The sequence below is a fragment of the Hypanus sabinus genome, chromosome 4, assembly GCF_030144855.1.
Source record: "Hypanus sabinus isolate sHypSab1 chromosome 4, sHypSab1.hap1, whole genome shotgun sequence".
Lineage (NCBI taxonomy): Eukaryota > Metazoa > Chordata > Chondrichthyes > Myliobatiformes > Dasyatidae > Hypanus > Hypanus sabinus.
In genome coordinates this window covers 32,286,276-32,311,844 of record NC_082709.1, presented here as the reverse complement: position 1 = coordinate 32,311,844, position 25,569 = coordinate 32,286,276, and the positions used below count along the sequence as shown (strand labels likewise).

The following is a 25,569-nucleotide window of genomic DNA, read 5'->3' as shown; positions in this document are numbered from 1 at the left end:
TCTGCAGCTGATATGAATTCTAATATAGCTTTGCTTTCTGTGCAGCATTCATTGTAAATACATCTAGCCCCTCCACTCTTCATTGACCATTATCCCCCAGATACACCAGCTACACTGGTTTAAAAATCATTTCAACAAGGACAGACTTTATGAGTATTTGAGTCTGGGAATTGCTCTGCAGAGTCAGAATTGTGGAATTTTAATATTCAAATTAACAGAGAAAATCTTATTTAAAACATGACAATGAGATTTCTCCAGATGTTAACATAATTAATATTGAAATCTCAGAGGAACTTTAGGCACAATTTTTGAATGGAACAGCAATTGGAGATATGAATTTTGTTAATGTACAACTTGAAACCAGAAACTTCAATTGGCTCTACCGACCTTTGCAGTGTAGGTAGGAGGCATAGGCATCTGAGAAAGAAATCAATTTTTCTTTTGAGGAACACTTTGTCACCCCAGTAGAGAGAAAGATTGTGGAAGGAGTATCCTCTGTGACGCCTCTTAAAGCTGAATGAGACATTGAAGTTTAATGTCACAAAATCACAGATACATCACAGAAACAGGCCCTTCAGCCCACCAAAACCATAGGAATGCTCTACCTTCGGATAGCGGAGGAAACCTGTATTAGCAGCGTTCAGCAGTTACTATTACAACACTGGCCTTTATTAAATTACTGTCCAGGTCTGTGTGCCAGAGATACAATGATTGTCCTTCCGCTTGCTCAGTGTATCCATTCATACTTAGATGCTTGCCTTGGTCTAAATTGAATGTCATTTAATCTGAATTAATTCTCTTCAAGTTCCCTTATATAACTACCACATATTAAATATGTCTAATCACCAATTAATTATTGTTCTGAATTAATATAAATTAAGTGCACTTGAGTAATCACTTTATTTGAGAGATTATTGAATATTCATCTCAAAGTTTCATTTTAGCGACAACAGGTAGATCCCTTTCCATCTTGCACTAATGCAAAGCACTGATACCACCGATTATTATTTACAATGTCACAGTTTCACTTTGAGACCTCACAGTTCATATTGTTGAAATGCAGCACACCACAATATCAAACTACTGAGTAATCCAAACGGTTTTAATGTAGGAATTGTTAAAATTATAATGTTAAATTTTTCTTTAAATTACAAAACAATTTCAGTAAGGCTCTATTCAACAAAGGAGTTATGCAGGAAGTGGATGGTCTGGGAGGAAGGAATACTATTTATAAACTTGGTATAAAGCCTAGCCTGCAAGAAGCACATATCACAGTATGAATACACCAAAGCGATGCACTCACAATGGAGTGGGTTTACCCAGTAATGTAGAAGTACAATACTTTCATGATGGAACTAAGTTAGAGGAGGCGTGGCCAATTAAATAATTATACCACGGCTCTCTGTACATTTTCTGTGCTCTTTGTATATTTCTCTTGGAGTATGAAGTACATGGCCATAATGTGGATTGAGAATGTTCAATGACACAGCTCTTAAAAAGCTTTTTAAAGCTAGATATTGCATTTTGTGAATTCATACATTAAGTTAGAAAAGGTTTCAATGAGAGCAGCACTTAGAGAAACATTCATTACAACATACGATGCCAACAAATACCAAACATTCAGTTTGCAGTATGGTATCCAGCAAGTTCACAATTTCCTACCCAAAGCATTATAGTCCAGGATAAACTGTTTCTCCCCAAACAATGGTGGTAATATAGAGGACATATCAAACAGGAAATTAAACATGCATACAACAAGGGCACTACATTAACCTACATGTCGATGAACCAAACCGAATTATACTATGGAGGAAGAATGCCTTATGTTCAGATCGAGGATGGTGAGATGCCAATGTAGTCTAGGTACTGTGCAAAGAGATTGTTTGTTATAAATCATGTTATGTAAAGTCCATTGGGAAAGAGCAACCAGAAGGTGAAATTATTTATTAAGATTAAAGTAAAATGGTTAAGTAGGTATTTGAATTCCAAATCAAAATGAAGGAACAGGGAAATTAAAGGATTGGGAAGCTTCATGCAATGGCAAGATACAAATAGGAAATTACTAACTTCTGGGGACCGAATGCAAGAACTACAAGCTATGCTTTTCTGTCTGATGTAAACACAAAGCTCAAGCATGACTAGCAAGGAAATGAAGGATAATTTTACATAAAGACTTATCACATAAGTTTGCTCGATAAAGTTGAAAACCTGAGGATTGGGAGCAGTTTAGGTTTCAGCTAAAAAAAATGTAATTGATTAAATGCAGTATGAGGGTAAACTTGCAGAGAACATAAAAGTGGACTGTAAACACATTTACAACTAAGTAACAGGAAAGATTAGTGAAGTCAAATGTAGAATACCTGCAATCAGAGAAAGAATTCATAATGAGAAAGAGAAAAAGAACGACAGCAATTAAACATCATTTTATCTACATTTATGAGGATACAAGAACTTCCAAGAAACATTAGGGAACCAAGAAACTCATGAGGGTGAAAAACTAAATGAAATTCAGAATTTATTACAAAATAGTGCAAGAAAAATCAGTGATCCCCAAAAAAGCCAATAAGTCCACAAGGACTGATAACTCGCATCTGGAGTAAATCAGGAGAAGTCATTGTGGATCCCCAGAAGGGAAAACAAACTTACTGTAGGTACAATCACAAACAAGAGAAAATCTGCAGAGGCTGGAAATCCAAGCAACACACAAAATGCTGGAGGAACTCAGCAAGCCGGGCAGCATCTTGGAAAAGAGTACAGTCAACATTTCAGGCTGAAACCTGCCAAAGGGTTTTGGCCCAAAACTTTGACTGTACTCTTCTCCATAGATGCCTCCTGGCCTTCAAAGTTCCTCCAGCATTTTGTGTGTGTTGCTTAATCTTACTGCAGGGTTTATATTTGAGACCAGGTAACAGAGAGAGGAGACGAGAGTAAGTCAATAGATAGGATGTGCTTGATTTTGAAAAACCTTTTGATGAAGTTCACACAATTCAAGAGCGTAAAACTGATAAGTGTTCCATAGGGGTAATGTTTTGGTGTGGAATATATTTTAAAAAGATCAAAGAATACTCTTCTTAGAGAAAGCTTGAGGTAACTCGTGAATTACATCCTTATGAGTAATTCCTGAGCCTTTGTGTAATATGTATCATTGATTTAGATAAGGAGATGTCATGTTTTGATGTTTGCTGCTGAAAGCACCAAACTGACAAAGCTCACAAGATTGAGGAGGATGCAATGAGGCTTCAGGGTAACAATCAGTGAATGAGCAACACTGGCAGGTGTCAAATAATGTTAATAAACATGAAGTTATCCACGAGTAGAAAAAGCTAAGTATTATAACAGAAAGAGACTTGGATGTTTGTGTGTACTAGTCACTGAAAGCATCATGTAGGTATAAGAAGCAGTTCAAGCAGCAAAAGTTCAGCTGATCTCCACAGTAAGATGATACAACTACACAATCAAGAATGCCCTGTTACAGTCATGGATGGTTTTGGTGACAATGTGCCTGGAGCATTGCTTGGAATGTTGTTTCCTCTGTGCAGGAAAGTATATAATTAAGATAATGCTAAAGAGCAAGCAAGGGTTTGGGAGGTGCAGAAATCCCAGGTGGTAAATTGCAAGCCCAACCCACAATAATTTTCATGCAGTAGGCTGCTTCTTGCTCCCATGCTTATTGATGGTCAGTACTGACAAACAATTTGCTATTCATGTATGTCACATTCCCAATACAAATACTTAAAAATAACACCAAATATTTATCATACTCTCAACTATCAACTCAAAATTTAAAATAGTGAAACAAACAGAAACACAAGAAAATCAAATATATTAATGTTAACAGAGTAAACCTAAAGGAATGTCTGAAACATGGTTCTCAGCCTCACAACTATTCCTCCACATTGAAATGAATGGCGTTCCTAAATCTGCATCAGCATTCTATGAAGAGCGAATGTCTGAGCACAGAGGGAATGGCAGGTGAAAATCTCTCAGGATGTTTGGAAGTTATGTGTCCAAGCAGGTCTGCTCAGGAATCTAGGCCTTTTTTTACCAATTACATGGAGAAACAATGATAGTCTCTCACAGAAATTTTCACAGAGATTTTCACAGGAAAATCCAGGCCAATAAAAACTTTGAAGGCACTGAGGCACAATAATGAAGAGTTAGCTTAGTTTAACATGCACTTACAGCTACAAAATCAGCATTGAGAAAAATCTAAATCGGAAACTTCATGGATGGAGCATCAAGCAGCAGGACTCAGAGCATGTGTACTTATATTCAATGAAAACCATGGGAAAGAGGAAGAGAGAAAATTCTCTCCAGACAATCCACCCCAAGTTATGAGTAATACCGAAATATTTCCAATTAAGCACAACTCTACTTCCTCATTTCAATTTGTTTTTTTGCTCATCAAAATGATGCAGCGGTTCAAGAATTCCTGGCTGCTCTCCCACTCCCGTGTTCTAACTAACTCTGTTTCCCATTTTGTTGTCAGCTTCATTATTAAATATTTAGTGCAAATCATAACTTAACACAACAGTGCACAATTATCCATGGCCTTGAACCCCGCTTCTTTTCAGTTCCTTGTATAGAAAGTAAATATAAAGCAATATACAATACAAAGCACAAGAGCAAAAGCAATTCTAAATTTCAGTTACGCTTTAATCATATAAAGTAACTACTAGAAAAGTTTGAGTAGAAATAATTCACTTACCCTCATAAATGCTTGATGTGTGTTACACGTAGTAGTATTATGATAAAGCATAATCTCCCCTGTACTGCCGTCAGGTGGAAAGTTAAATCTGGAAGGAAATCCAATCATTCTACTGACATCTGCACTAATGTTGTAAAGTAACACTGAAAAGAAAAGAAAGAAATTACTTTTGTTAATAGTCTGTTATTTTAATTTGGCCTAAAGTTGAACACCAAAGTAAGAAGTGTGTTTAAACAAGGACATTCAGTAAAGAGTTACAAAAACTTCCACAAGATGGCACTTCATTAAGAAACGGGAACTTGAACTCCAGTTTTGGCATCCCCAGGTTTTTCAGCACAATTTATTCTGTTAAAGTTTGTTGACTCAAACTCTTAACCTCCAGAAATAAACTGCGCAAAATAATAAACTACCCTCATTCAGGATCTTGTGCTCCTTCCGCTGACACCATATCATATTTCTGATCAGTTCAATTATATACTTTTAACAGTTGAAGTTCTCAAAATGATGTTAACAAGATTGCACTTTAGTAAATGAAACAAACTGTCAACAAAATAGGGCAGGAGATTCTGATGAATACATCAAAATACTTGCACATGTTGTTAACTTTATGTTACACCGAGTGTCATGGTGACATTGCAGAAAATAATAGTTCAGATTTGAATTTCATTATTCATTCTGGATGAAAATCCTCTGAATGCTCTCCATCCCAGAATTCTCTACGTGCATGTATAATGGACAAAGTTGATGCTGCATATTTATAAAATTACAACACAGTATATAAAGCTGTCAGCATCAATCTTGGCATAAACAGATAATATATTTGGTCATTTTAACTTCCTATTTTTTCTGAAATATGCAAAACATTGTAAACCATAAGGTAAACCTTCGTCTGAGGAATTTATTTATTTGCTTCATAATAAATGAGGTACAGGAAGTTTCAAATGAGAGGGCTTTGTCCAAAGTGGACAGACCATGGACATTGCTGGAGAAGATTATGGAGTTAAAAGTTACTTATTGTGGACATGTTACACGGAGAGATGACATCTTGTCGGATTTGCTTTACGGAAAGGTGGAGGGAAAGAAAGGAAGCGGAGATGAAGAATGACATGGCTGGGTAACATCAAGGATTGGACCAAGCTGGACAAGACCAGGGATGTTGTGGACAAGTGTCGGGACAGAGTGGCGTGGAGGGAAATCGTCCACCAACTGGAAATTCCAGATGTGACCTAACGATGAATAAATTCAGAGGCCCACTCTGGGACTGTTGTTCCATAACAGATAAAATAACCATCTGTCTCATATTGCTGTAATTCTAATCATGAAATAATGAACATATTCATTATAACTTTGCAGTTTAAGTCTTTTAAGTTTAATTTTATTGCTTGTAGACTAAAATAAGGCCCAATTTACAAGCTTAAAATCAAACTACGATATCCCACCGCCGTATGCTGGTTTCTTTAATTTTAAATCAGTCTTCATACACTATCTTTCCAGAACAACCAAGATGAATCTAACACAAGAAATACAATTTTACACATAAGAATTCTTCAAATAACAATGTTTTCTCTCATACCACTTCATACCCCTGTAGTGTAAATGTGCAAAATATAGATTATTCTATTGCAATCTTGGTTTCCATACAATCACTATCAATTTGTAGATTTAAATGCTCCAGCACAAACAAATTACAAATATTTATGGAGAATAACTTGAATGAAGAACACTGCAAAATCCTGAATTTAAAAAATCTGTCAATAATTAACCTGTGAATTAGAATCATTCCCAAATCAAAGCTCCATTATTATCTAAAGAAACCACAAAAGCACAATCAAAATAACAATACTGATGCAAGTGAGGCAACCTGTCAGTTCACTTGCCGCATAATATTTCATACTGTTCTACATCTTACCTAGCTAATTTTAGCAAATTGCAATATGTTTAGTTAGTTTGCTGTGTAATTACTTCAATTCATTTTTGGAATAAGAGTGAGATTGCCAAAGTGCTGATTATCAACTACAATTGACTCCGTTTCTGACTATGGGCATTTCATGAAGGTGATTCATGATGTAGTTAATGGCACGATGGGATATGAATTATCTCTGTCTTCTAGAGCATTGGTCCAGAAACATAACATAATTGAATCAATGTGGTATGATTGAAATGCCCATCTTGGTGTTGCCCTGTAAAACAATAGAGTTTTTATCTTATGTCATGGGTTAATCTGGAATTTAACATAACTGTAGAAAGGTTATCAGAGATTTGGTAGTGTGAGAAGATAGGAACAATTATGGCTTCCCCAATTGCTAGATTTTTTTCCCTTCAACCAGCAAGGGAAGGGTAAAGCATTTGGGGAACAATCTCGTTCTCAAACTCAGCAAGAGATAAAGCGCAAAATCTCTGCATATCTGGAATGCTGACCTCACAGAAATCCAACACTTAATGCAAGCTCAAAGCAGAGACAGCCTGTCAAGGTGACTTTAGCCATGAGCTTATATTTAAGGACTGCTGCCAGGCTGGAAGGCTGGAGCTGGAGAACTGAAACATCAAGCAGCCTGACATTTAGAAATTCATTAAAGAAGCCAATGAGATTCAAAGGCATCTACATTTCCTTACCAGAGTGCAACAGACAGAGAGAGCACCCAAATATGGATGATTTAGATGGAGCCTCCTGGTCCAGAATAGTAATAACTGTATTTGCATTAATTTGTTTATGTACCACATAAACTTTCCTCTAATGAAACCAAGAGGAACTCTTTTCTCTAACAATCAAATTGATGCAAGACCAAAGGCCAAATAAAAAGCAGCCACACAATGTCTAGTATGCTGACAGAATTCAGCTTGGCCTGACTCAGCAACGGACCTGTGCATCATCTGCATTTCACCACTGCAGTTTATGAAAGTTTGGCTATCCACATGTTACCACCATACAACCACAATGCCTGTGTGGAGAATAATCTATGTTACCACATCAAATAGGACAGTTCAAACCATTAGCATGCTGAAACAATGCTATCCATAATGAGCAGTGCAGTGATAAGGCACTTGGTGCTGAATTTTGAAGCATCTCTTGCAAGCTACCCAGCTTTGCTATTCACTTTACGATGATGAACCAGGGAGCAGGACAAGAAGCAGATGAGGAGCACAGCAGAAGGTTATGTACACTTCCAAGTTAGGGTGATGTATGATTTAAAGGGAGATGTGTTTCTATGTAGCAGGAGGTTCCACAGAGAATTCTTTAGATTGCAAAGTCCTTACAAACTGAATAACTCGCTCACCAAACAGACCCAGGATAGAATTTACTTTGCCACAACTCAAAGAACAACCACAAAGCAAAATTTCAAACAAAACTTACACGTTAAATTTTGCAACTCTGAACACAAACATAAACTAATCAGTCTTACTTCCTACTTCCCTTCTGTCTTTGCCTTTTATTTTAGTAATTTATCAGGATGCTGGCATTAATCATCCATAACTGCCCTTGAGAAGGTGAAGATGAACTGCCATCCAGGATTGCTGCAGTATTCCTGCTTAATATAGAGCAGGGAACTTCGATATCTGAACTAGTATAAATGATACACTCAGTGCCCACTTCTTTTTTTTAAAGTATACCTCATTAATGTAAGTACCTATTCAGCTAATCAGTGGCAGCAACTCAGTGCATAAAAGCACACAGACATGATCAAGAGGTTCAGTTGTTGTTCGAACCAAACATCAGAATGGGGGAGAAATGTGATCTAAGTGACTTTGACTATGGAATAATTGCTGGTGCCAGACAGGATGGTTTGAGTATCTCAGAAACTGCCGAACTCCTGGGATTTTCCTGCACAACTGTCTCTAAAGTTTATAGCGAATCATGCAAAAAAAAATTTGAAAAAAACATCCAGTGAGTGACAGTTGTGTGGGAGGAAATGGCTTATTAATGAATGAGGTCAGAGGAGAACAGCCAGACTGGTTCAAGCTGACAGGAAGATGACAGCAACTCAAATATCCACGTATTACTACAGTTGTGCACAGAAGAGCATCTCTGAATGGACAACATGTTGAACTTTGAAGCAGTGGGCTACAGCGGAAGACCACAGACCACTTTGCTAGGTACCTAATGGTGGATGCTCAGAGCACATTTCCAAGTCAGGGTGAGGTATGACTGAAAGGGAACTGTGTTCCTATTTGGCTAAGAGCCTTGTATTATTTGGGAGATGTTGCTCGAGTAGCCTAGTAATTACACTACGTTTTGCAGATCAAACACTGTACGTTAATGATGGAACAAATGAACACTTGAGCAATCAATTAACTGAGCTGCTTTGACCTGATGTGTGCAGCTTCACATGCACTGCTGGAGATGCACTCAGCCAGACACGTTGACAACATGCCGTCATGCTCTTTGCTGGTAGCTTCCAAATGGTGAAAGGTTATCAGGACTGAGATACAGTCATTGTGGACTCATGCAGCGAGTGCATGTGGCCAACTCATTTGCAATGGTGATGCCGCTAAATGTCAAAGGAAGGTAGCTACATGGTTCTGAAAGTCGAAGTCCGTCAATGTGGCTCAAACCCAGTTGGGTTCTTTTCTAGGTTTGTAGGGATGGCTTTGGGGACAGCACTGGGAGTTAGAGGACAGATCAGGATTCAGGGGCAGGGATGAGGGAGGGTTAGAGGTCAGGGGAAGTAAATGGAGAGTCTGGGAGAAGCTGGTATTCAGAGTCCAGGTTGGAGCACCTGTGGCTGAAGGTCAACGATTCTGGATGTCAGGTTGGCAAGCACCGAGGAGACCATTAATCCCCAAGTTGGCAAGCCCTGGGGATCCACAAGGGACAGTAACACCCCAGATCACCAGGGCTGTCAAGGTCTGAAGCTTAATCCCGTGATTGGCGAGGCCTGGGGTTGAGGCCCAAAGGTTCTATATCCAGACATCAGCCAAGTCTGGAGCTCAGTAACTCCAGCCGTAGAAGCCCGAGGTCGAAGATCAAAGTTGGTGAGCCTGCACTTAGAAGCCTGAAGGAGTCACGAAGGCCAGTGACTCTCCTAGGTCACTGGTATCAGAGGGACGAGGCAAGATCAAACCCGTGATTGGCGAGTCCAGGGGTCAATGCTCAGATCAAAGAAGTCCCAAGTTGGAGGCCTGATATCTGCGAGTATAGAGAGTGAGAAAGAGTCAAAAGAGTGACAGAGAAAAGGGCTTGTTTTGCTTTGTTTTTGTTGCTGCTGTGTTGATGTGCTGAACATTGTAGGCACTCTTTGTTGTGGGTTGGAATGTGCGCTCCCCCACTGATGTTTCAGGATCACTAGCAAATGTAGTGAAATTTGTTGGGTTTGCAGCAGTACATCATTGCAATATGTAACTATAAATAAGATATACTTAATTTAATTTTCTTTTTTTAAGTAGGTAGTGCAAAGAAAGGGAGAACACACAGTACGCAGTGTTCATGTTCATGGGATCTTTGTCCATTCAGAAATCTGACGGGGAGGGGAAGAAGCTGTTCCTGAAACATTGAGGTGTGTGACTTCAGGCTCCTGTACCACCTTGTTGATAGTAGCAATGAGAAGAGACATGTCTTGGGCGATAGGGATCCTTCATGATGGACAAACTAGTGCTCACGATGGGGCTGGCTGAGATTACAACTTCCCGCAGCTTTTTCTGATCCTGTGCAGTGGCATACCAGATGATGATTCAACCAGTTAAACACTTTCCACAGTACATCTGTAGAAATTTGTGACTGGTGATATACCAATCCTCAGAATTAGGTTTATTGTCGCAGGAATGTGACGTGAAATTAGTTAATTTAGCAGCAGCAGTTCAATATAACATATAATCTAGAAGAGAGAAAAAAAATAATAAATGAAATAAAACATAATAATAAACAAGTAAATCGATTATATATATTGCATAGTTTTTTTTTAAATTTGCAAAAATAGAAATACTGTATATTAAAAAAAAGTGAGCGAGTGTCCAAAGCTTCAATGTCCATTTAGGAATCAGATGGCAGAGAGGTAGAAACTGTTCTTGAATTGCTGAGTGTGAAAAGGGCATGCCCTGGGTGCTGGAGGTCCTTAATAATAGATGCTGCCTTTTTGAGACACCACTCCCTGAAGATGGCCTGCGTACTTTGTCGGCTAGTACCCAAGATGGAGCTGACTAGATTTACAACCTTCTGCATCTTCTTTTGGTCCTGTACAGTAACCCCTCCATACCAGACAGTGATGCAGCCTGTCAGAATGCTCTCCACAGTACATCTATAGAAGTTTTTGAGTGTATTTGTTGACATGCCAAATCTCTTCAAACTCCTAATAAAGTTTAGCCACTGTCTTGCCTTCTTTATGACTTCATCTATATGTTGGGACCAAGTTAGATCCTCAGAGATTTTGACACCCAGGAACTTGAAGCTGCTCACTCTCTCCAATTCTGATCCCTCTATGAGAATTGGTATGAGTTCCTTCGTCTTACCCTTCCTGAAGTCCACAATCAGATCTTTCGTCCTACTTACGTTGAGTGCCAGGTTGTTGCTGTGACACCATTCCACTGGTTGGCATATCTCACTCCTATATGCCCTCTTGTCACCTCTGAGATTCTACCAACAATGGTTGTACCATCAGCAAATTTGTAAATGGTATTTGAGCTATGCCTAGCCACACAGTCATGTGTATACAGAGAGTAGAGCAGTGGGCTAAGCACACACCCTTGATGATCAGTGTTGATCATCAGCAAGGAGGACATGTTATCACCAATCCACACAGATTGTGGTCTTCCATTTAGGAAGTTGAAGATCCAATTGCAGAGGGAGGTACAATGGTCCAGGTTCTGCAACTTCTCAATCAGGATTGTGGGAATAATGGTATTAAATGCTGAGCTATAGTCGATGAACAGCATCCTGACACAGGTGTGTGTGTTGTCTATGTGGTCTAAAGCCATGTGGAGAGCCATTGAGATTGTGTCTGCCGTTGACCTATTGTGGCAATAGGCAAACTGCACTGGGTCAAGGTCCTTGCTGAGGCAGGAGTTCAGTCTAATAAATTATAGCCACCGATGTGCCTTCTTTGCAATTGCATCAATATGTTGGGCCAGGATTGATCTTTAAAGCTGTTGATGCCCAGGAACTCAAAACTGCTCACCTTTTCCACTTCTGATCCCTTGATAAGGACAGGTGTGTGTTCCCTTGACTTCCACTTCCTGAAGTCCACAATCAGTTCCTTGTTTTACTGACATTGAGTGAAAGGCTGTTGTGACACCACTCAACCAGCTGATCTACCTCATTCCTGTACGCCTCCAAGTCACCTTCTGAAATTCTGTCAATAATACTTGTATCATCGGAGGTCAGCAGGAGACGCTCATGGAGTGAGCATTGTTTCAGATTCGCTCCATAACCTTTACTTTTTTTAACCTATGATCACCCTTAACTAACTTACTTTTACCTACACCAAAAGATTCTTGCTACTTTTTTGGACTTATCTTTGAGAGTTTATTGTGAATTTTGAAGAAATGAATTCAGAAATGGCTCTGAGATCTAAAGGGTGAGACCCTGGGAAGGAATCTAACAGGAATGGGAAGAAGAAAAAGACTGATCCTAAGCTCACTGAATTGACTTATGAAATGTTATTGGAGATTTTAAATGAAAAATCTGAAGAACAATGACAAATTTTCAAACAAGATATAAAGGCCTTTCAGGATTATATGGATAAGAATGATTCAATAGTTAACCAGCAGCAAGCTCTAATCGCTACTTTGCAAGAGGACGCTCGGAAGCGAGACTTGATAATCGAAAAACTGGAGCAGAAATTATCTTCGACAATTAAACAGGTGGAAACACTTAAAGCCAAGAGTGTCGACTTTGAGGATCGGTCCAGAAGACAGAACTTACGCATACTTGGTCTCCCGGAAGGTATTGAACAAGGGGACCCCTCGAAGTATTTTGCTCAACTTTTAAAGGATGTGCTCCCTTCTATATTCCCAGACAGTCCTCCGTTACTTGATCGTGCTCACAGAATTATGCATCGATCACCAAGTACTTCAGCTAAACCACCAGCTGTAATTGTCCGATTTCATTATGTGTATGTTAAAGAGCAACTTATTCGTGTGGCTCGGCGTGTAGGGATGGTCAAATCCCAAGAATTCAATTTTCGATTAGTGGAGGATTTTAGTCCAGAAGTAATGAAGGCAAGTCTTCTTTTTAAACCTCTGATGTCCAAATGTTATGAGAAATATCTAAAACCTGCGGTCTTATACCCTGCGAAGCTCAGAATCTCGACTACCAATGCATCTCGGCGTGTTTTCTTTTCTACATCTGAAGCGAGAAGCTTTCTGAATGAGAACTTCCCTACTGCTACGGATTCTCATCTCCAATAAATGAGTGATTTTGATCGTTGCAAGATGGTTTTTGTTTCCAAAACCAGATCTTGTTTCTGGCTATTGGTGTAGGTTTACTCTATATTTTATACTCTAGTCAGTTTTTTTTGATGTACTAATCTTTTTATTTTACTTACTTCAATCACTGTACTTTATCTTTGATCATTATTATTAATCTTTTGAAGGTGAATTTTTTTTTACTAAGATGGCGGTTTCTTCTCTAAAATATTTTTGGCTTTTTTTTATTTCGCCTTTTTTTCTCTCGTCTTCTTCCTATAATGCATTTCTTATCACAGTTTAAATTGTTTTTTGGTTTGTTTGGGTTTTAACCCGATTTATAAGTTACTAGTGATTATATTCTTTTTGTTTTTTTTTACTAGCAATTATATTAAGAAGTTTGGTTTTAGTATAGTGATTATTATTTCTTGAGAGTTTGGGTGGATCTTTTTTTAACCTTTATATACGGAGTTGCCTTCTGCTGATATGGGGATAGATTTAGTTTCATTTCTCTTTCTTCCCAGCCTTTTTCTGGCTGGGGAGGAGTTTTCTCCTCTTGGGTGTGGGGTGGGGTTCTTTTTCTAAATCTTATGTTCCTTACATCAGTTTTTTTTAGTTTTTTTATTTGGGCTGATTTTAAACTACTACATGACAACCGTGATGTCATCATTTCCGGGTCTGCCCCTTATTTTTGTTCCTCTTCTGGGTGCATGAGTTCATAATTTAGTTAACCCTTTATATACCAAAGGGTTGATTTCAGAAATACGGCTCAGACCATTAATTTTGTCTCTTGGAATACTAATGGCTTAAACCATCCGATTAAATGGAAAAAGATTTTCAAAGTATTCCAAAGACTGAATGTACATATTATTTTTGTACAAGAAACTCATGTGAGGAAAGAGGACAATTATAACTTTTTTAGGTTTTGGAGGGGTCAACAGTATAATTTGAATTCGAATGCTAAAGTAAAGGGAGTTTCAATTTTTATTGACTCCTCTATTGCATTTGTCCAACATGATATTTTGACAGATCCGAATGGTAAATTTTTGTTCATTACTGGCTTACTTTTTAACAAAAAGGTTGCTATGGTTAATGTTTATGCTCCAAATGTGCATTATCCCATTTTTTAAGTCCTTATTTACTTCTCTACCTAATCTAAATGAATATAAGTTAATAATGGGTGGTGACTTTAATTGTTGTTTAAATCCTTTGTTGGACAGATCTATATCTACTCAGGCTTTACCTAATAAGTCGGCCACTTATATTAACTCTTTTTGACTGATAATGGATTTTTTGATATTTGGAGATTTCTGCATTCTAAGGACAAAGAATTCTCATTTTTCTCACATGTTTATCATTCTTACTCGAGAATTGATTATTTTTTTATTGACTCTTGTTTTATTCCATCGGTAATTGGTTGTAATTATGATATCATAGCCATCTCTGACCATGCTCCATTAAAACTTTCTATTAAATTTAGGGATACAGCTTCTAGTGCTAGACAATGGCGATTTGATTTTTATATACATAGTGCTAAATCGGGTAAACTGTTAGCTAGTCAATTGAATAATGCTTTGGTTAAACGTCAAATTACTAAGATTCGTCAGCAGAATGGGGATCTGACAGTTAACCATGATGAGATAAACAAATCTTTTCAAGATTTTTATACCTCCCTGTATCATTCTGAATTCTCTCATGATTTTCTCATGAACCATGAGTGATTTTCTTGGGAAATTGAATTTTCCAAAATTATCATCAGATGATCTTTCAATATTAGAAACTCCTATTACAGATGCAGAAATTAAAGGGGTTATTTCCTCTGAATTCTGGGAAAGCACCAGGTCCAGATGGGTATACAGAAGAATTTTTTAAATGTTTTTCCATTTCTCTTTCTCCTTGGTTATGCAGGGTTTTTGAAGAAGCAATTAGATTGGGTAAACTGCCACAATCTTTTTATAGAGCTTCCATTTCTTTAATATTGAAGAAAGATAAAGAGCCTACTGACTGTGCATCCTATAGACCAATGTCTTTATTGAATGTAGATTCCAAGATCTTTTCCAAGTTACTGGCATCCAGGCTGGAGAAGGTATTACCCCAAATTATTTCGGAAGATCAAACCGGTTTTATTAAAAGTCGCTATTCTTTTTTCAATGTTAGGAGATTATTGAATATTGTTTATACTCCTTCACATAGCACTTCAGAATGTGTCATTTCATTAGATGCGGAGAAAGCATTTGATAGAGTTGAATGGCCATACTTATTTACTGCGCTTGAGAAGTTTAATTTTAGTCCGACATTCATTTCCTGGATTAAACTGATATATCATACTCCAGTAGCCTCGGTGCTTACTAACAATCAAAGATCTCCCTTTTTTCATTTATTTCGGGGTACTAGACAAGGCTGTCCTCTTAGTCCATTATTACTTGATATTGCTTTAGAACCCTTGGTAATTGCTATCAGAGAATCACAGAACATTTTTGGCATTAATCGTGGGACGGATATACATAAGCTATCATTATATGCAGATGATTTATTATTACTTATTTCTGATCCTGAGAAATCCATTCCTGCAGTTATTTCATTGTTGGCTCAATTTAGTAATTTTTCCAGGTATAAATTAAATCTTAATAAGAGTGAATTGTTTCCTTTAAATAGACAGGTTCCAATTTATGGAAATTAACCTTTTAAATTAGTTACTGACTCTTTTATTTACTTAGGGATTAAAATCACAAGAAACTATAAGGACTTATTTAAGGTTAATTTTTTACGCCTATTCGATCAGATTAAATGTTTGTTTACTAAATGGTCACCAGTATCTTTATCTCTGATAGGTCAGATTAACGCTATTAAGATAGTTATTTTACCGAAGTTTTTATATATATTTCAAGTGGTACCAATTTTTATTCCGAAATCTTTTTTTGCTAATGTTGATTCAAAAATTTCCTCATATATATGGCAGAATAAAAATCCTACATTAGGTAAAAAATATTTACAGAAGGCAAGGAAGGAAGGTGGATTGGCATTGCCTAATTTTAGATGTTATTATTGGCAGTCAATATCCGATATTTGATATGTTGGTTAAAGGATTGGGATTTATCTTTTAGCCCTCATTGTGTGAACCTGGAAATTAAATCTGTACAAGGATTTTCATTGGGTTCTATTTTAGGGTCTTCTCTTCCCTTTGCTCTTTCTAAATTGCAGAAACGAATTGACAATCCAATAGTTAAACATACTTTATGTATATGGTTTCAATGTCGGAAATTTTTTGGGTTGACTCAGTTTGTTTTAAATATTCCTATTGTATCCAATTGCTTTTTTTATCCTTCTATTATAGAGCAAGTTTATTCAGCTTGGAAGACTAAAGGATTACTACGACTTTCCCATTTATTTTTGTATAATTGTTTTATGTCTTTTGAACAATTATCTAATAAATATAATTTGCCTAGATTTCATTTTTTTAGATATTTACAGATTAGGAATTTCTTAAACACTGTACTTCCTACCTTTCCAAATCTTGTGTCTTCAGGTATTTTGAAGAATTTGTTTGAACTAAATCCTTCTCAGAAAGGGCTAATATCAAAACTCTACAATATAATTATGAAGATATGTTCAGAGCCCTTCTATAAGATTAAAAAGGATTGGGAAAGAGAACTTAACCTTACTATCCCTATTGAGAATTGGGATAAAATTCTTCAATTAGTTAATTCATCTATGTGTGCTAAACATTCATTAATACAGTTTAAGGTTGTTCATAGCACTCATATGTCCGAGGATAAATTGGCTAATTTTTATTCCTACATAAATCCTATTTGTGACAGATGTCATTCTGAGATAGCGTCTTTAACTCAAATGTTCTGGTCTTGTCCGCTTTTGAAAAAATATTGGAAAGACATTTTTGATATTATTTCCACGGTATTGAACATTGATTTACAACCTCATCCTATTAATGCAATTTTTGGGTTTACCAATGATGGACTCAGTCCATTTATCCTCTTCTGCTTGTTGAATGATTGCATTTCTTACATTAATGGCTAGAATATCTATTTTGTTGAATTGGAAAGAAATTAATCCTCCTACCGTATTTCATTGGTTTTCTCAAACTGTTGTCTAAATTTAGAAAAAATTAGAAGTGTTGTATGTGATACTTCTATTAAATTTGAAAAGATATGGAGACCATTGATTCAATATTTTCATATGATGTAATGTGACCCTGTTCCAAGCCTATTTGTTTTTCCAGTTTTGATTTTACATATGTTGAGAGGATCAGAGTTGACGACACTGATGATTTTGTATTTTTGTTAGATATTATAAACAGCCCTTTTTTCATTTTTTCTTTTTCCCTTTTTTCTTTTTTTGTTTTTTTCCTTATTAGTTATTAGATTGTTAGATTAGTTTTTCTTGCATAATTTTTTTTTCTTTTTTCTGTATTTTTTTAATATATATTATGACATACCTAGATTTGCCTTGTTTATTTGTTATTTGTATCGTCCATGATTTTGGAAGTCTCATTTATATTGTAACTATTGATTATGTATTCTTTCATGTTCAGTTGAAATGTGTATGTTTGTAATCCCATTATCTATGTATCAATCTTATTATGTTGATATTAATAATAATAAAAATTAAAAGATTGAAAAAGAAAAGAAAGAAATACTTGTATCATCAGTAAATTTATAGGTTGCATTTGAGCTGTGCCTAGCCACACAAATGTGGTGTGGAGAGTGTAGAGCAAAGCACACATCCTTAAGGTGTGCCAGTGCTGATTGTCAGTGAAGAGGTGTTACAGTGAGCAGGTTATTGGACATCAGGTGCCCTCATTTGCACTCCCGATACCACTTTCCATTATTTAGCACTTCTTGATTCACATGTCAGATCCAGAATTGCTGATTGTAAACTGATTGCTCACCATCATTGATGAATAAGTGTCACACACATGATAAAATGTCATCTGATCCACAGGCAGGTGGTCCACTATCACGCTATTGAAAGCAGTGTTTGCTATTTCAGTTGCCATGCTCCACACTAGTAATCAAATCAGGATTGATCACCTGGCTTAACCTTCAAGGCAGAATGATGATATGTCAGGACTTCAGGTTTCAAGTAGGTTAAAATCCTACTTCTAAGGTGCCCACTGTTGGGATACCATACTTATTCTTCCCAGTCTTACCCATTTTGCACAAGTGTGGTGTCACACGAGGTGGACAGTATCTTCACAAACAAGAGAAAATATGCAGAAATTGGAAATCAAAGTAATATACACAAAATACTGGAGGAACTCAGCAGGCCAGGCAGCATCTATGGAAATGAGTAAATAGCTGACATTTCATAGAAATATAGAAAACCTACAGCTCAATACAGGCCCTTCAGCCCAGAAAGTTGTGCCGATCATGTCCCTACCTCAGAAATTCCTAGGCTGACCTATAGCCCTCTATTTTTCTAAGCTCCATGTACCTATCCAAAAGTCTCTTAAAAGACCCTATTGTTTCCACCTCCACCACCATTGCCGGTAGCCCATTCCACGCACTCACCACTCTCTGAGTAAAAAACTTACCCTTGACATCTCCTCTGTATCTATTCCCCAGCACCTTAAACCTGTGTCCTCTTGTGGCAACCATTTCAGCCCTGGGAAAAAGCCTCTGACTATCCACACAACCAATGCCACTCATCATCTTGTACACCTCTATCAGGTCACCTCTCAATCTCCATCTCTCCAAGGAGAAAAGGCCGAGTTCACTCAACCTATTCTCATAAGGCATGGTCCCCAATCAGTTTCAGGCCGAGACTGTTCATCTGGATGGTTGACAGTGTCTTCATCCACTTCTATCAATGCTATCATGAACAAATGATTTTGAAATCATTGGAGAAGTGAATTTTCACCATAAAGCTGCTTAAATCTGTGTCCTAGTTACTCTTGCTGAGACAGCATTACCACATGAATCTTAGTGTGATATCTATGTGTAGAAATACCTAATCCAGGTTTTGGAATAGAGGTCAGAATTATCAAATAAATATCCCAATGAAAGCTCTGAAATTCACAAAGTATAGCTCAATGGATGAATTCAATTGTGCTGTAAATTTTTGGATTCTACATTGCAATGTTTATTTTGCAATGAGTTTCTGCTCATGAGATTATAAACATCAGCTGTGGGGGGAGGGGTCAGTAAACAACAATAATAACAGGATAGTTTTCTTGCCAAGTTAGTGTATTGCAAATCCAAGATTGTGTGTTACAATAAAAACCTGAGCACCTGGCAGGGCAATTTAATCAGGATAGCCGCGAGCAGTCTGCGTAAGATTATCTCGCCCGTACTGATTGCCACTACATTCTTAGCACAATCTGACTGTGCTCGTACATTTAATTAAGCTACCTATGTCATCCTGCAATGTTGGTAGCTGGCTCTCCTCATCATTTCCAGGTGTCTTCAAACAACAAAATGCAATGTGATATGGAGTGTGTTTGTGCGATGAAACAGTTTACATATGCCTTCATCTTCTTGATGAACGAGAATACAGTATGCTCTCCTCACTACCCTTGCTTGATCCAAAACAACTAATTCTTAACTGATTACCTTTATTCACCATCCAATTAAATCATTTTCCATAAGTGTAGTACTGTGCAAAAGTCTTCGGCACATGTAAAAAAAAACTTGTAAAGCAAAGATGCTTTCAAAAATAATGAAATATAAAGTTTCTAAATATCAAAAAAATTATAAACAGCAGAAACTAGTAAAAAAACTCAATCAAATCAATATTTAGTGTGGCCTCCCTTTGCCTTTAAAACTTAGGTTCACTGCAGTGCGGTTTTATAAGAAAACTTGGCTGGTAGGTTATTCCAAGCATCTTGGAGAACTTGCCACAGTTCTGCAAACTTTAGCCATCTTGCTTGCTTCTGTCTCTCTTGGTAATCTGAGACAGCCAGGCAGCATCGATGCTATTGAGATCTGGGCTTTATAGAGGCCATGCCATATCAAACCAGATCAAATAATCTAGGGTGTCCAGGACTTTTGCACAGAATTGAAATTGATATTGTAAGGGGGTTTCTTCTTTTGTGGGGTTTTTTGTGTCTAGGGGTTCTTTTGTTACTGCGTATGTTAATCAAAATGGCTTCTTTGTTTTGTTAAAAGTACGAATGCTTATTTGTTATGAGAAGTGCTTTCTCTCGCAGTTTGTTTGGGTTAAAATTACTGATATTGTGAATTGTATTCATTTTGTTAACCAATCAGGATTAATGTTATTCTCTCTCTTCTGAGTCCGTAAGCTATTGTTGGCGGGCTTTTGGTCAGTCGGCGCGAGAGAATGAGAGCGAGAGGACGCGATGCTGTAAGCTGGGCGATGGAATGGACCCTGATCAGGGGTCCAAGGCCAGGAGGTTCAGCGAGGAGAGGAGAGGAGACGAAGGCAGACGTGCGGGGGGTGCTTCCTGATCACTTTGGGTGGTCCTGAGCTACGAGTTGAGGAGGTTTGAGGGGATCGAATGGTGGCCAGAAGACTTTATTAATTGAGCTCCAACGGTTGTGCACGAACGGTTGTGGACTTTGATTAATAACGATACAGTATCTATGAAGGTAAAGAAAATAAAGAAAAGGCGCCAAAACTTATCACTTAGTTCTAGTACTCGCTATAAAGTGTAATCATTTAATCGCATATGGTGTACTGTCTGTTATCTGGCAGGGTGGCGACATCACACAGCAACCACACAGCAACTGCACAAGCTGATTATCCAGTTTGGTGGGGCCGAAGGCTGCTCCCCTAGACGGAAGTGAGCTGAGTGAGCCTGAGGCGAGTTGGGGGTTACAATATCATATTTTCAGTTAGATGCCCAAAGAAATTTAATAAATATCCACCAGTTGTATTCATTAGCAATATTTGGTTTTATCCTTGTTTGAGCCAGTAGCTGTCACTTTCAGAAATGTGCTTAGAGGTGTGAATAACTTGATCTCTCTTTTTTTATTGTACACAAATTTGCAAAACAGGGTTTCAGATATTGTTCAATATTTTCTGTCTGCAAGCAAATCCAATGTCATTTTCTCTGAACTCAAGAATTACCAAACGATCACGGGGCTGAACCTCACAAAACTTTGGTCATACTTATAGCAGTGGCATGTACTACTTCCTCACCAGCCCTGCCCACCTCCCAATGGGAGTAGGGCAATCAGTCTGTTTGGTGAATGCAGTACATTGTCAACATGCACTGAGGAGCACATGACCTGCCTTCACATATGTTGATATCTGGTGCGTGTAGATAGAAGTGAGGAAAGTGAACAGAAAGAAGATTAAAATTATAGAATTAACTGCTAGACTGAGTTCACGGGTGGCAGAGTAGAGATACATCTCTACCAAAGGAGATGTAAGGTGCTCCTTCCCTCCTCTAAAGTGTAGCACCCGCTTAGCCCACCGATCAGGGTCATGTAAAACCATAGGGGCAAGAAGTTGACCATCAAATGAGCAAATGGTGTGGATCACAAGCCCTGTTTATGCAACCACTGACACCAGACAATCTCGGAGGAGTATTGGTAATTGCTGGGGTCACCTATCTTGCATCCAGAAGACAATGTCAAACCACTTCTGTAGAAAAATTTGCCAAGAACAATCACGATCATGGGACCAACATGGTGCATAATGATGATGAGTCTGAATTCAATTAAATGAAACAAATAAAAATTCAACAAATGGCTCTGCTTACAGTCAATTAGTTATACAGACAGTCCCTGGGTTACGTATGAGTTCTGTTCTCGAGTCTTGCTTTAAGTCGAATTTGTACGTAAGTCGGAACAAGTACATCCGGTATTATTGAGCGCCAGTCAAATGTTTGTCTTAGTATATAGCACATATTTTACCTTTCTATGCATAAAAAAACACTTAAGAAATGTACGTATTCCAATAATTAAACCCCTGCATTGCTTAGTAATAATTGTAGCTTTCATCAGGACAGGGCCTTTCACATGCTCCATTATTCTCACTTTATCCATCATTCTTTAAAATTGTTCCGATCATTGACTGACTGTAGCCTAACACTTTTCCAATGACCGATGGTGTTTCACCTCTTTCCAAACACTTATTATTTCCACTTTATTTTCAATCACGATCGCTTCCCATCAATGGAACAGAAACACTGCGGGCAGCGGGTCCCGACCTCCGCCTGCTCCCAAGGTCCACTGGGTCCTAAGAACCATGGTACTAATTTCCCCGGGTCCTAAACTCCACCGCACTGAGACAAGTTAAATGGGACAAGTGGGGGCTGTGCTGGGTTTGGGTATTTGATCCTCCACAATATTCTGCTTGGGACTTTAAACTGGAGGTGACAGGGTTTTTTTTTACGAGGTCGAGTTGCGAGCTCGACATCAACCTGACACAGATGGTACGGGATCAACTTCCACCCAGACAGGAGCGGTCTGTCATGAAATCAAACTCTGAAACCTGTTCTCGAGCCCGGCACCGATCTCATTCATTGCACCACCAGCTGACCGGAACGGGGGGGGGGAGAGAAAAAGAGTGGTGGGATCAGTGTGAATCTTACTAAGAAAAATTTAAGCCAAATACAAAGTTAAACACCGAACACAGTATCAATGGCAATGACTTAAGATGGTGGACTGCGTCCTCCTTCCTCAGTTCATAAGTAAGAGTTGTCCGTAAGTCAAACATTCGTAACTCAGGGACTACCTGTATTATTTTGTCTCCTTGGCTTGGTGCTGCAACTTTCAATTTGGAGCATTTGACTCTAAAGTGCTTTGGGCTTTGCTAAAATTGTGTAAAGAACTAGGTTATTTTCTTGGCCATTGAAAAGAGAATGAAAGAGCATTTCTGATGCTTTCCGAACAAAGCACTTCAATCCCATGAGTTCAAACACAAACAAACTTACAACTCAACATATTGTACAGTACATTAGCTATGATTCATATTATAATGGATCACATCTTTCTAAGCCACAATTTACATTCTGCAGCACCCAACTTTTCTTTAAGTGTGACTGATCTTAACTTAAGACGTGAAAAGCATGCAGAATTTACCAAACAGGGTTAACTTGCCAAACAGCACAATAACAGTAATTTGTCTGGCAAGTCTACTTAAAGAAGCTCAATAATTTAAACTAAGAAGCATTTATATCAAGGAGTATCTAGGTATTTATAGAAATGGTGCATTATTTTTTTTAAAAGCAAAACTACAAGAAAGTTAATACTGAACCAGATACACCACCCTTACTGGGGTCTTAACAAGCCAATGACCTCAAGCAGTTGTGCACAAGAGGTATCAGGTTCAGAAATGCAGGGCATCTGCCATTTGATGAGTTGCAATATTCCACCTGAACACTGACTTACATGGGAATTCAGTGAAGTTGATATTTCTCAAATCATTGTTCCTTGTAATAGCTTATTTGGTCTTATAGATTAAGCATTCAAGACTTAACATTTGTTATATCCATTTATTTCTAGCCCACACAGTCACATCGCTCCATATGATCAACTTAACAGAAAGATTAACTCAAATACAGCAAAAGATAATTAAAATAAATACCAAGCACAACACTCAGCACCACCAAGGATATCTTCAAGGGGTGGAGCCTGAAGGTGACAGTATCTATCATTAAAGACACCCATCATTAGGGATATGCCTTCTTTGTGTTACTATGATTGGGGAAAAGGTACATGAGCCTGAAACGCAGTCAGTGTTTTAGAACAGGTTCTTCGCCTCTGCCAACAAATGTATGAATCCATGAACACCACTTTGCTACACTTCTTTTGCATGGTTCACTCCCATCCCTCACCCCACCCCAACAGATGCCTTTCAACTGGTTGAAATCATCCGGCTGTTTTTTTTTTGCTCGAGGTACTAAGACATTACTCCCCATGGCAGGGGTAGCCAAGACCAGAAGACATAGGGTTAACAAGAGAAGCAAGATGCTTAGAAGAGATAATAAGGAAGAATCCTTTCTCGCCATGGGTGGTTCGAGACTGGAATGCACTCTCCAGGGTGGTGAAGTCAGGTGCACTCATAAAATATAAGCATCTGGACAAGCATTGAATTGCCAAGACAAAACTGGGCTACAGACCAAATACTGGTAAATGGGATAGGATAGCTAGGTACTCTGTGGTTAACGTAGACGAGAGCCTGTTTCTATCCTGTCTGAATCATAGCTTCTTGGCATTCGTTAATGTTACAAAATAATTACTGGAAATGTAGCAGAATGGTAAAATGAAAATAAGTTATTGATTTCAAATAGCAATGGATCCGAAGTGAAGTGCATCTCTGTTATTTAGTTCGGAGCATTATCAGTAATCAAGGATTTTGTTCCCTAATATACCATTTACAGGTTAAACAGAATCCAGGAATCAACTGATCTCCATTTTCTGCTTTCTTATCACAACTCCTTCAAAAACAAGGGCAGCACAGTGGCAGAGTGTTAGATCTGCTGCTTTGCAGGTTTAATCCTACGTGCTCATCAGTGTGGAGTTCGCATGTTCGCTCAGCGAGTTTCCAGTGCTGTTTCAGTTTCCTCTGACATCTTAAAGGTGTATGAATTGCAGGTTAACTGGTCACAGTAACTTGCCCTGAGTGAGCAGGTGAGTGGTAGAATCTGAGAACAGTTGTTGAAACCGTGGGAGAATAAAATGGGATCACAATAAGCACCGACTTCAAAGGCTGCACTTCCCTGCTGTATGATCTGATAAGCAAATCCCAACAACCGTCCCCAGGATATGGAACTACCTCATGCACTTCCTTCAAATGAGCCTCAGAAACAAAGAAATATTCATTGCCAACAAGTTCAATAACCACTTTGCATGTGTGTAAGTGTGATTCTTTACCTGTATAACCAACAATCTTCTCTTCCTTATTACGAAAGCAGACAGTAACATTGATGCACTTAACAGGCTTCCAGTCCTCCAAGCAGTTCATCTGTGTCTGGTTGATTGAAGGTGGCAACTGGAGGAAGGTTTCGACAATCATCACAGGTCTACTTCTGTAATACACAGAGAATACAATAAATTAGTAAATACTGAATCAACACAAGCACGTGCTCCCCTCCCTTCTTATGCTTCATAGTATCCAGATTAAATTTCATTCATCATTATTCTGTCCAGGTGCATCCCCCTGCCATGCTTCTGTTAATTGCAAAGCCAATTTTTGTATCATCTTTATCATGGTCCCCATATAAAGTCCAAATAATTTATGTAGGGTTTCTCTCAGTCAAGTTCTCAGTACCAGGCCCTGCGGGTTCTCACTAGTGACAGCCCTCTAATCATAAAAATACCAAGCAACAATTTCTTTTCTTTCCACTCAAACTTCTCCAGATCAATGGTGTCAGTCTCTGCTGCATCTTCTTACACTATCCAGTCCTGTGGATGCTGCCAAAAGCTTGGATTCACACAGGAGGGAGATGATGCTGCAGTTGCAATTAAGGAGCAAAAGAGAGAAATATGCTGAGATAAACCTAACAGGAAATATCAAGAGAACCACACAGGAGCTCTGAAGGCCAGGCAGCACCCATAGAAGAAAGTACACTTGACATTTTGGGTTGAAACCCTTCAGCA

General features: G+C 38.2%; 1 protein-coding gene across 2 annotated transcripts in view; it reads right to left on the bottom strand.

The window, feature by feature from the left end:
* The window catches only part of itga4 (integrin alpha 4), a 228,219-nt gene that overhangs the window by 75,226 nt on the left and 127,424 nt on the right, over positions 1 to 25,569 (bottom strand). For both annotated transcript variants that reach the window (XM_059966797.1, XM_059966796.1), the window contains exons 14-15: positions 24,844 to 24,998; positions 4,709 to 4,851 (exon numbers count right to left, since the gene is read on the bottom strand). In XM_059966797.1, coding sequence (XP_059822780.1) covers positions 4,709 to 4,851; positions 24,844 to 24,998 — 298 coding nt within the window. The remainder of the gene's footprint in view (positions 1 to 4,708; positions 4,852 to 24,843; positions 24,999 to 25,569) is intronic.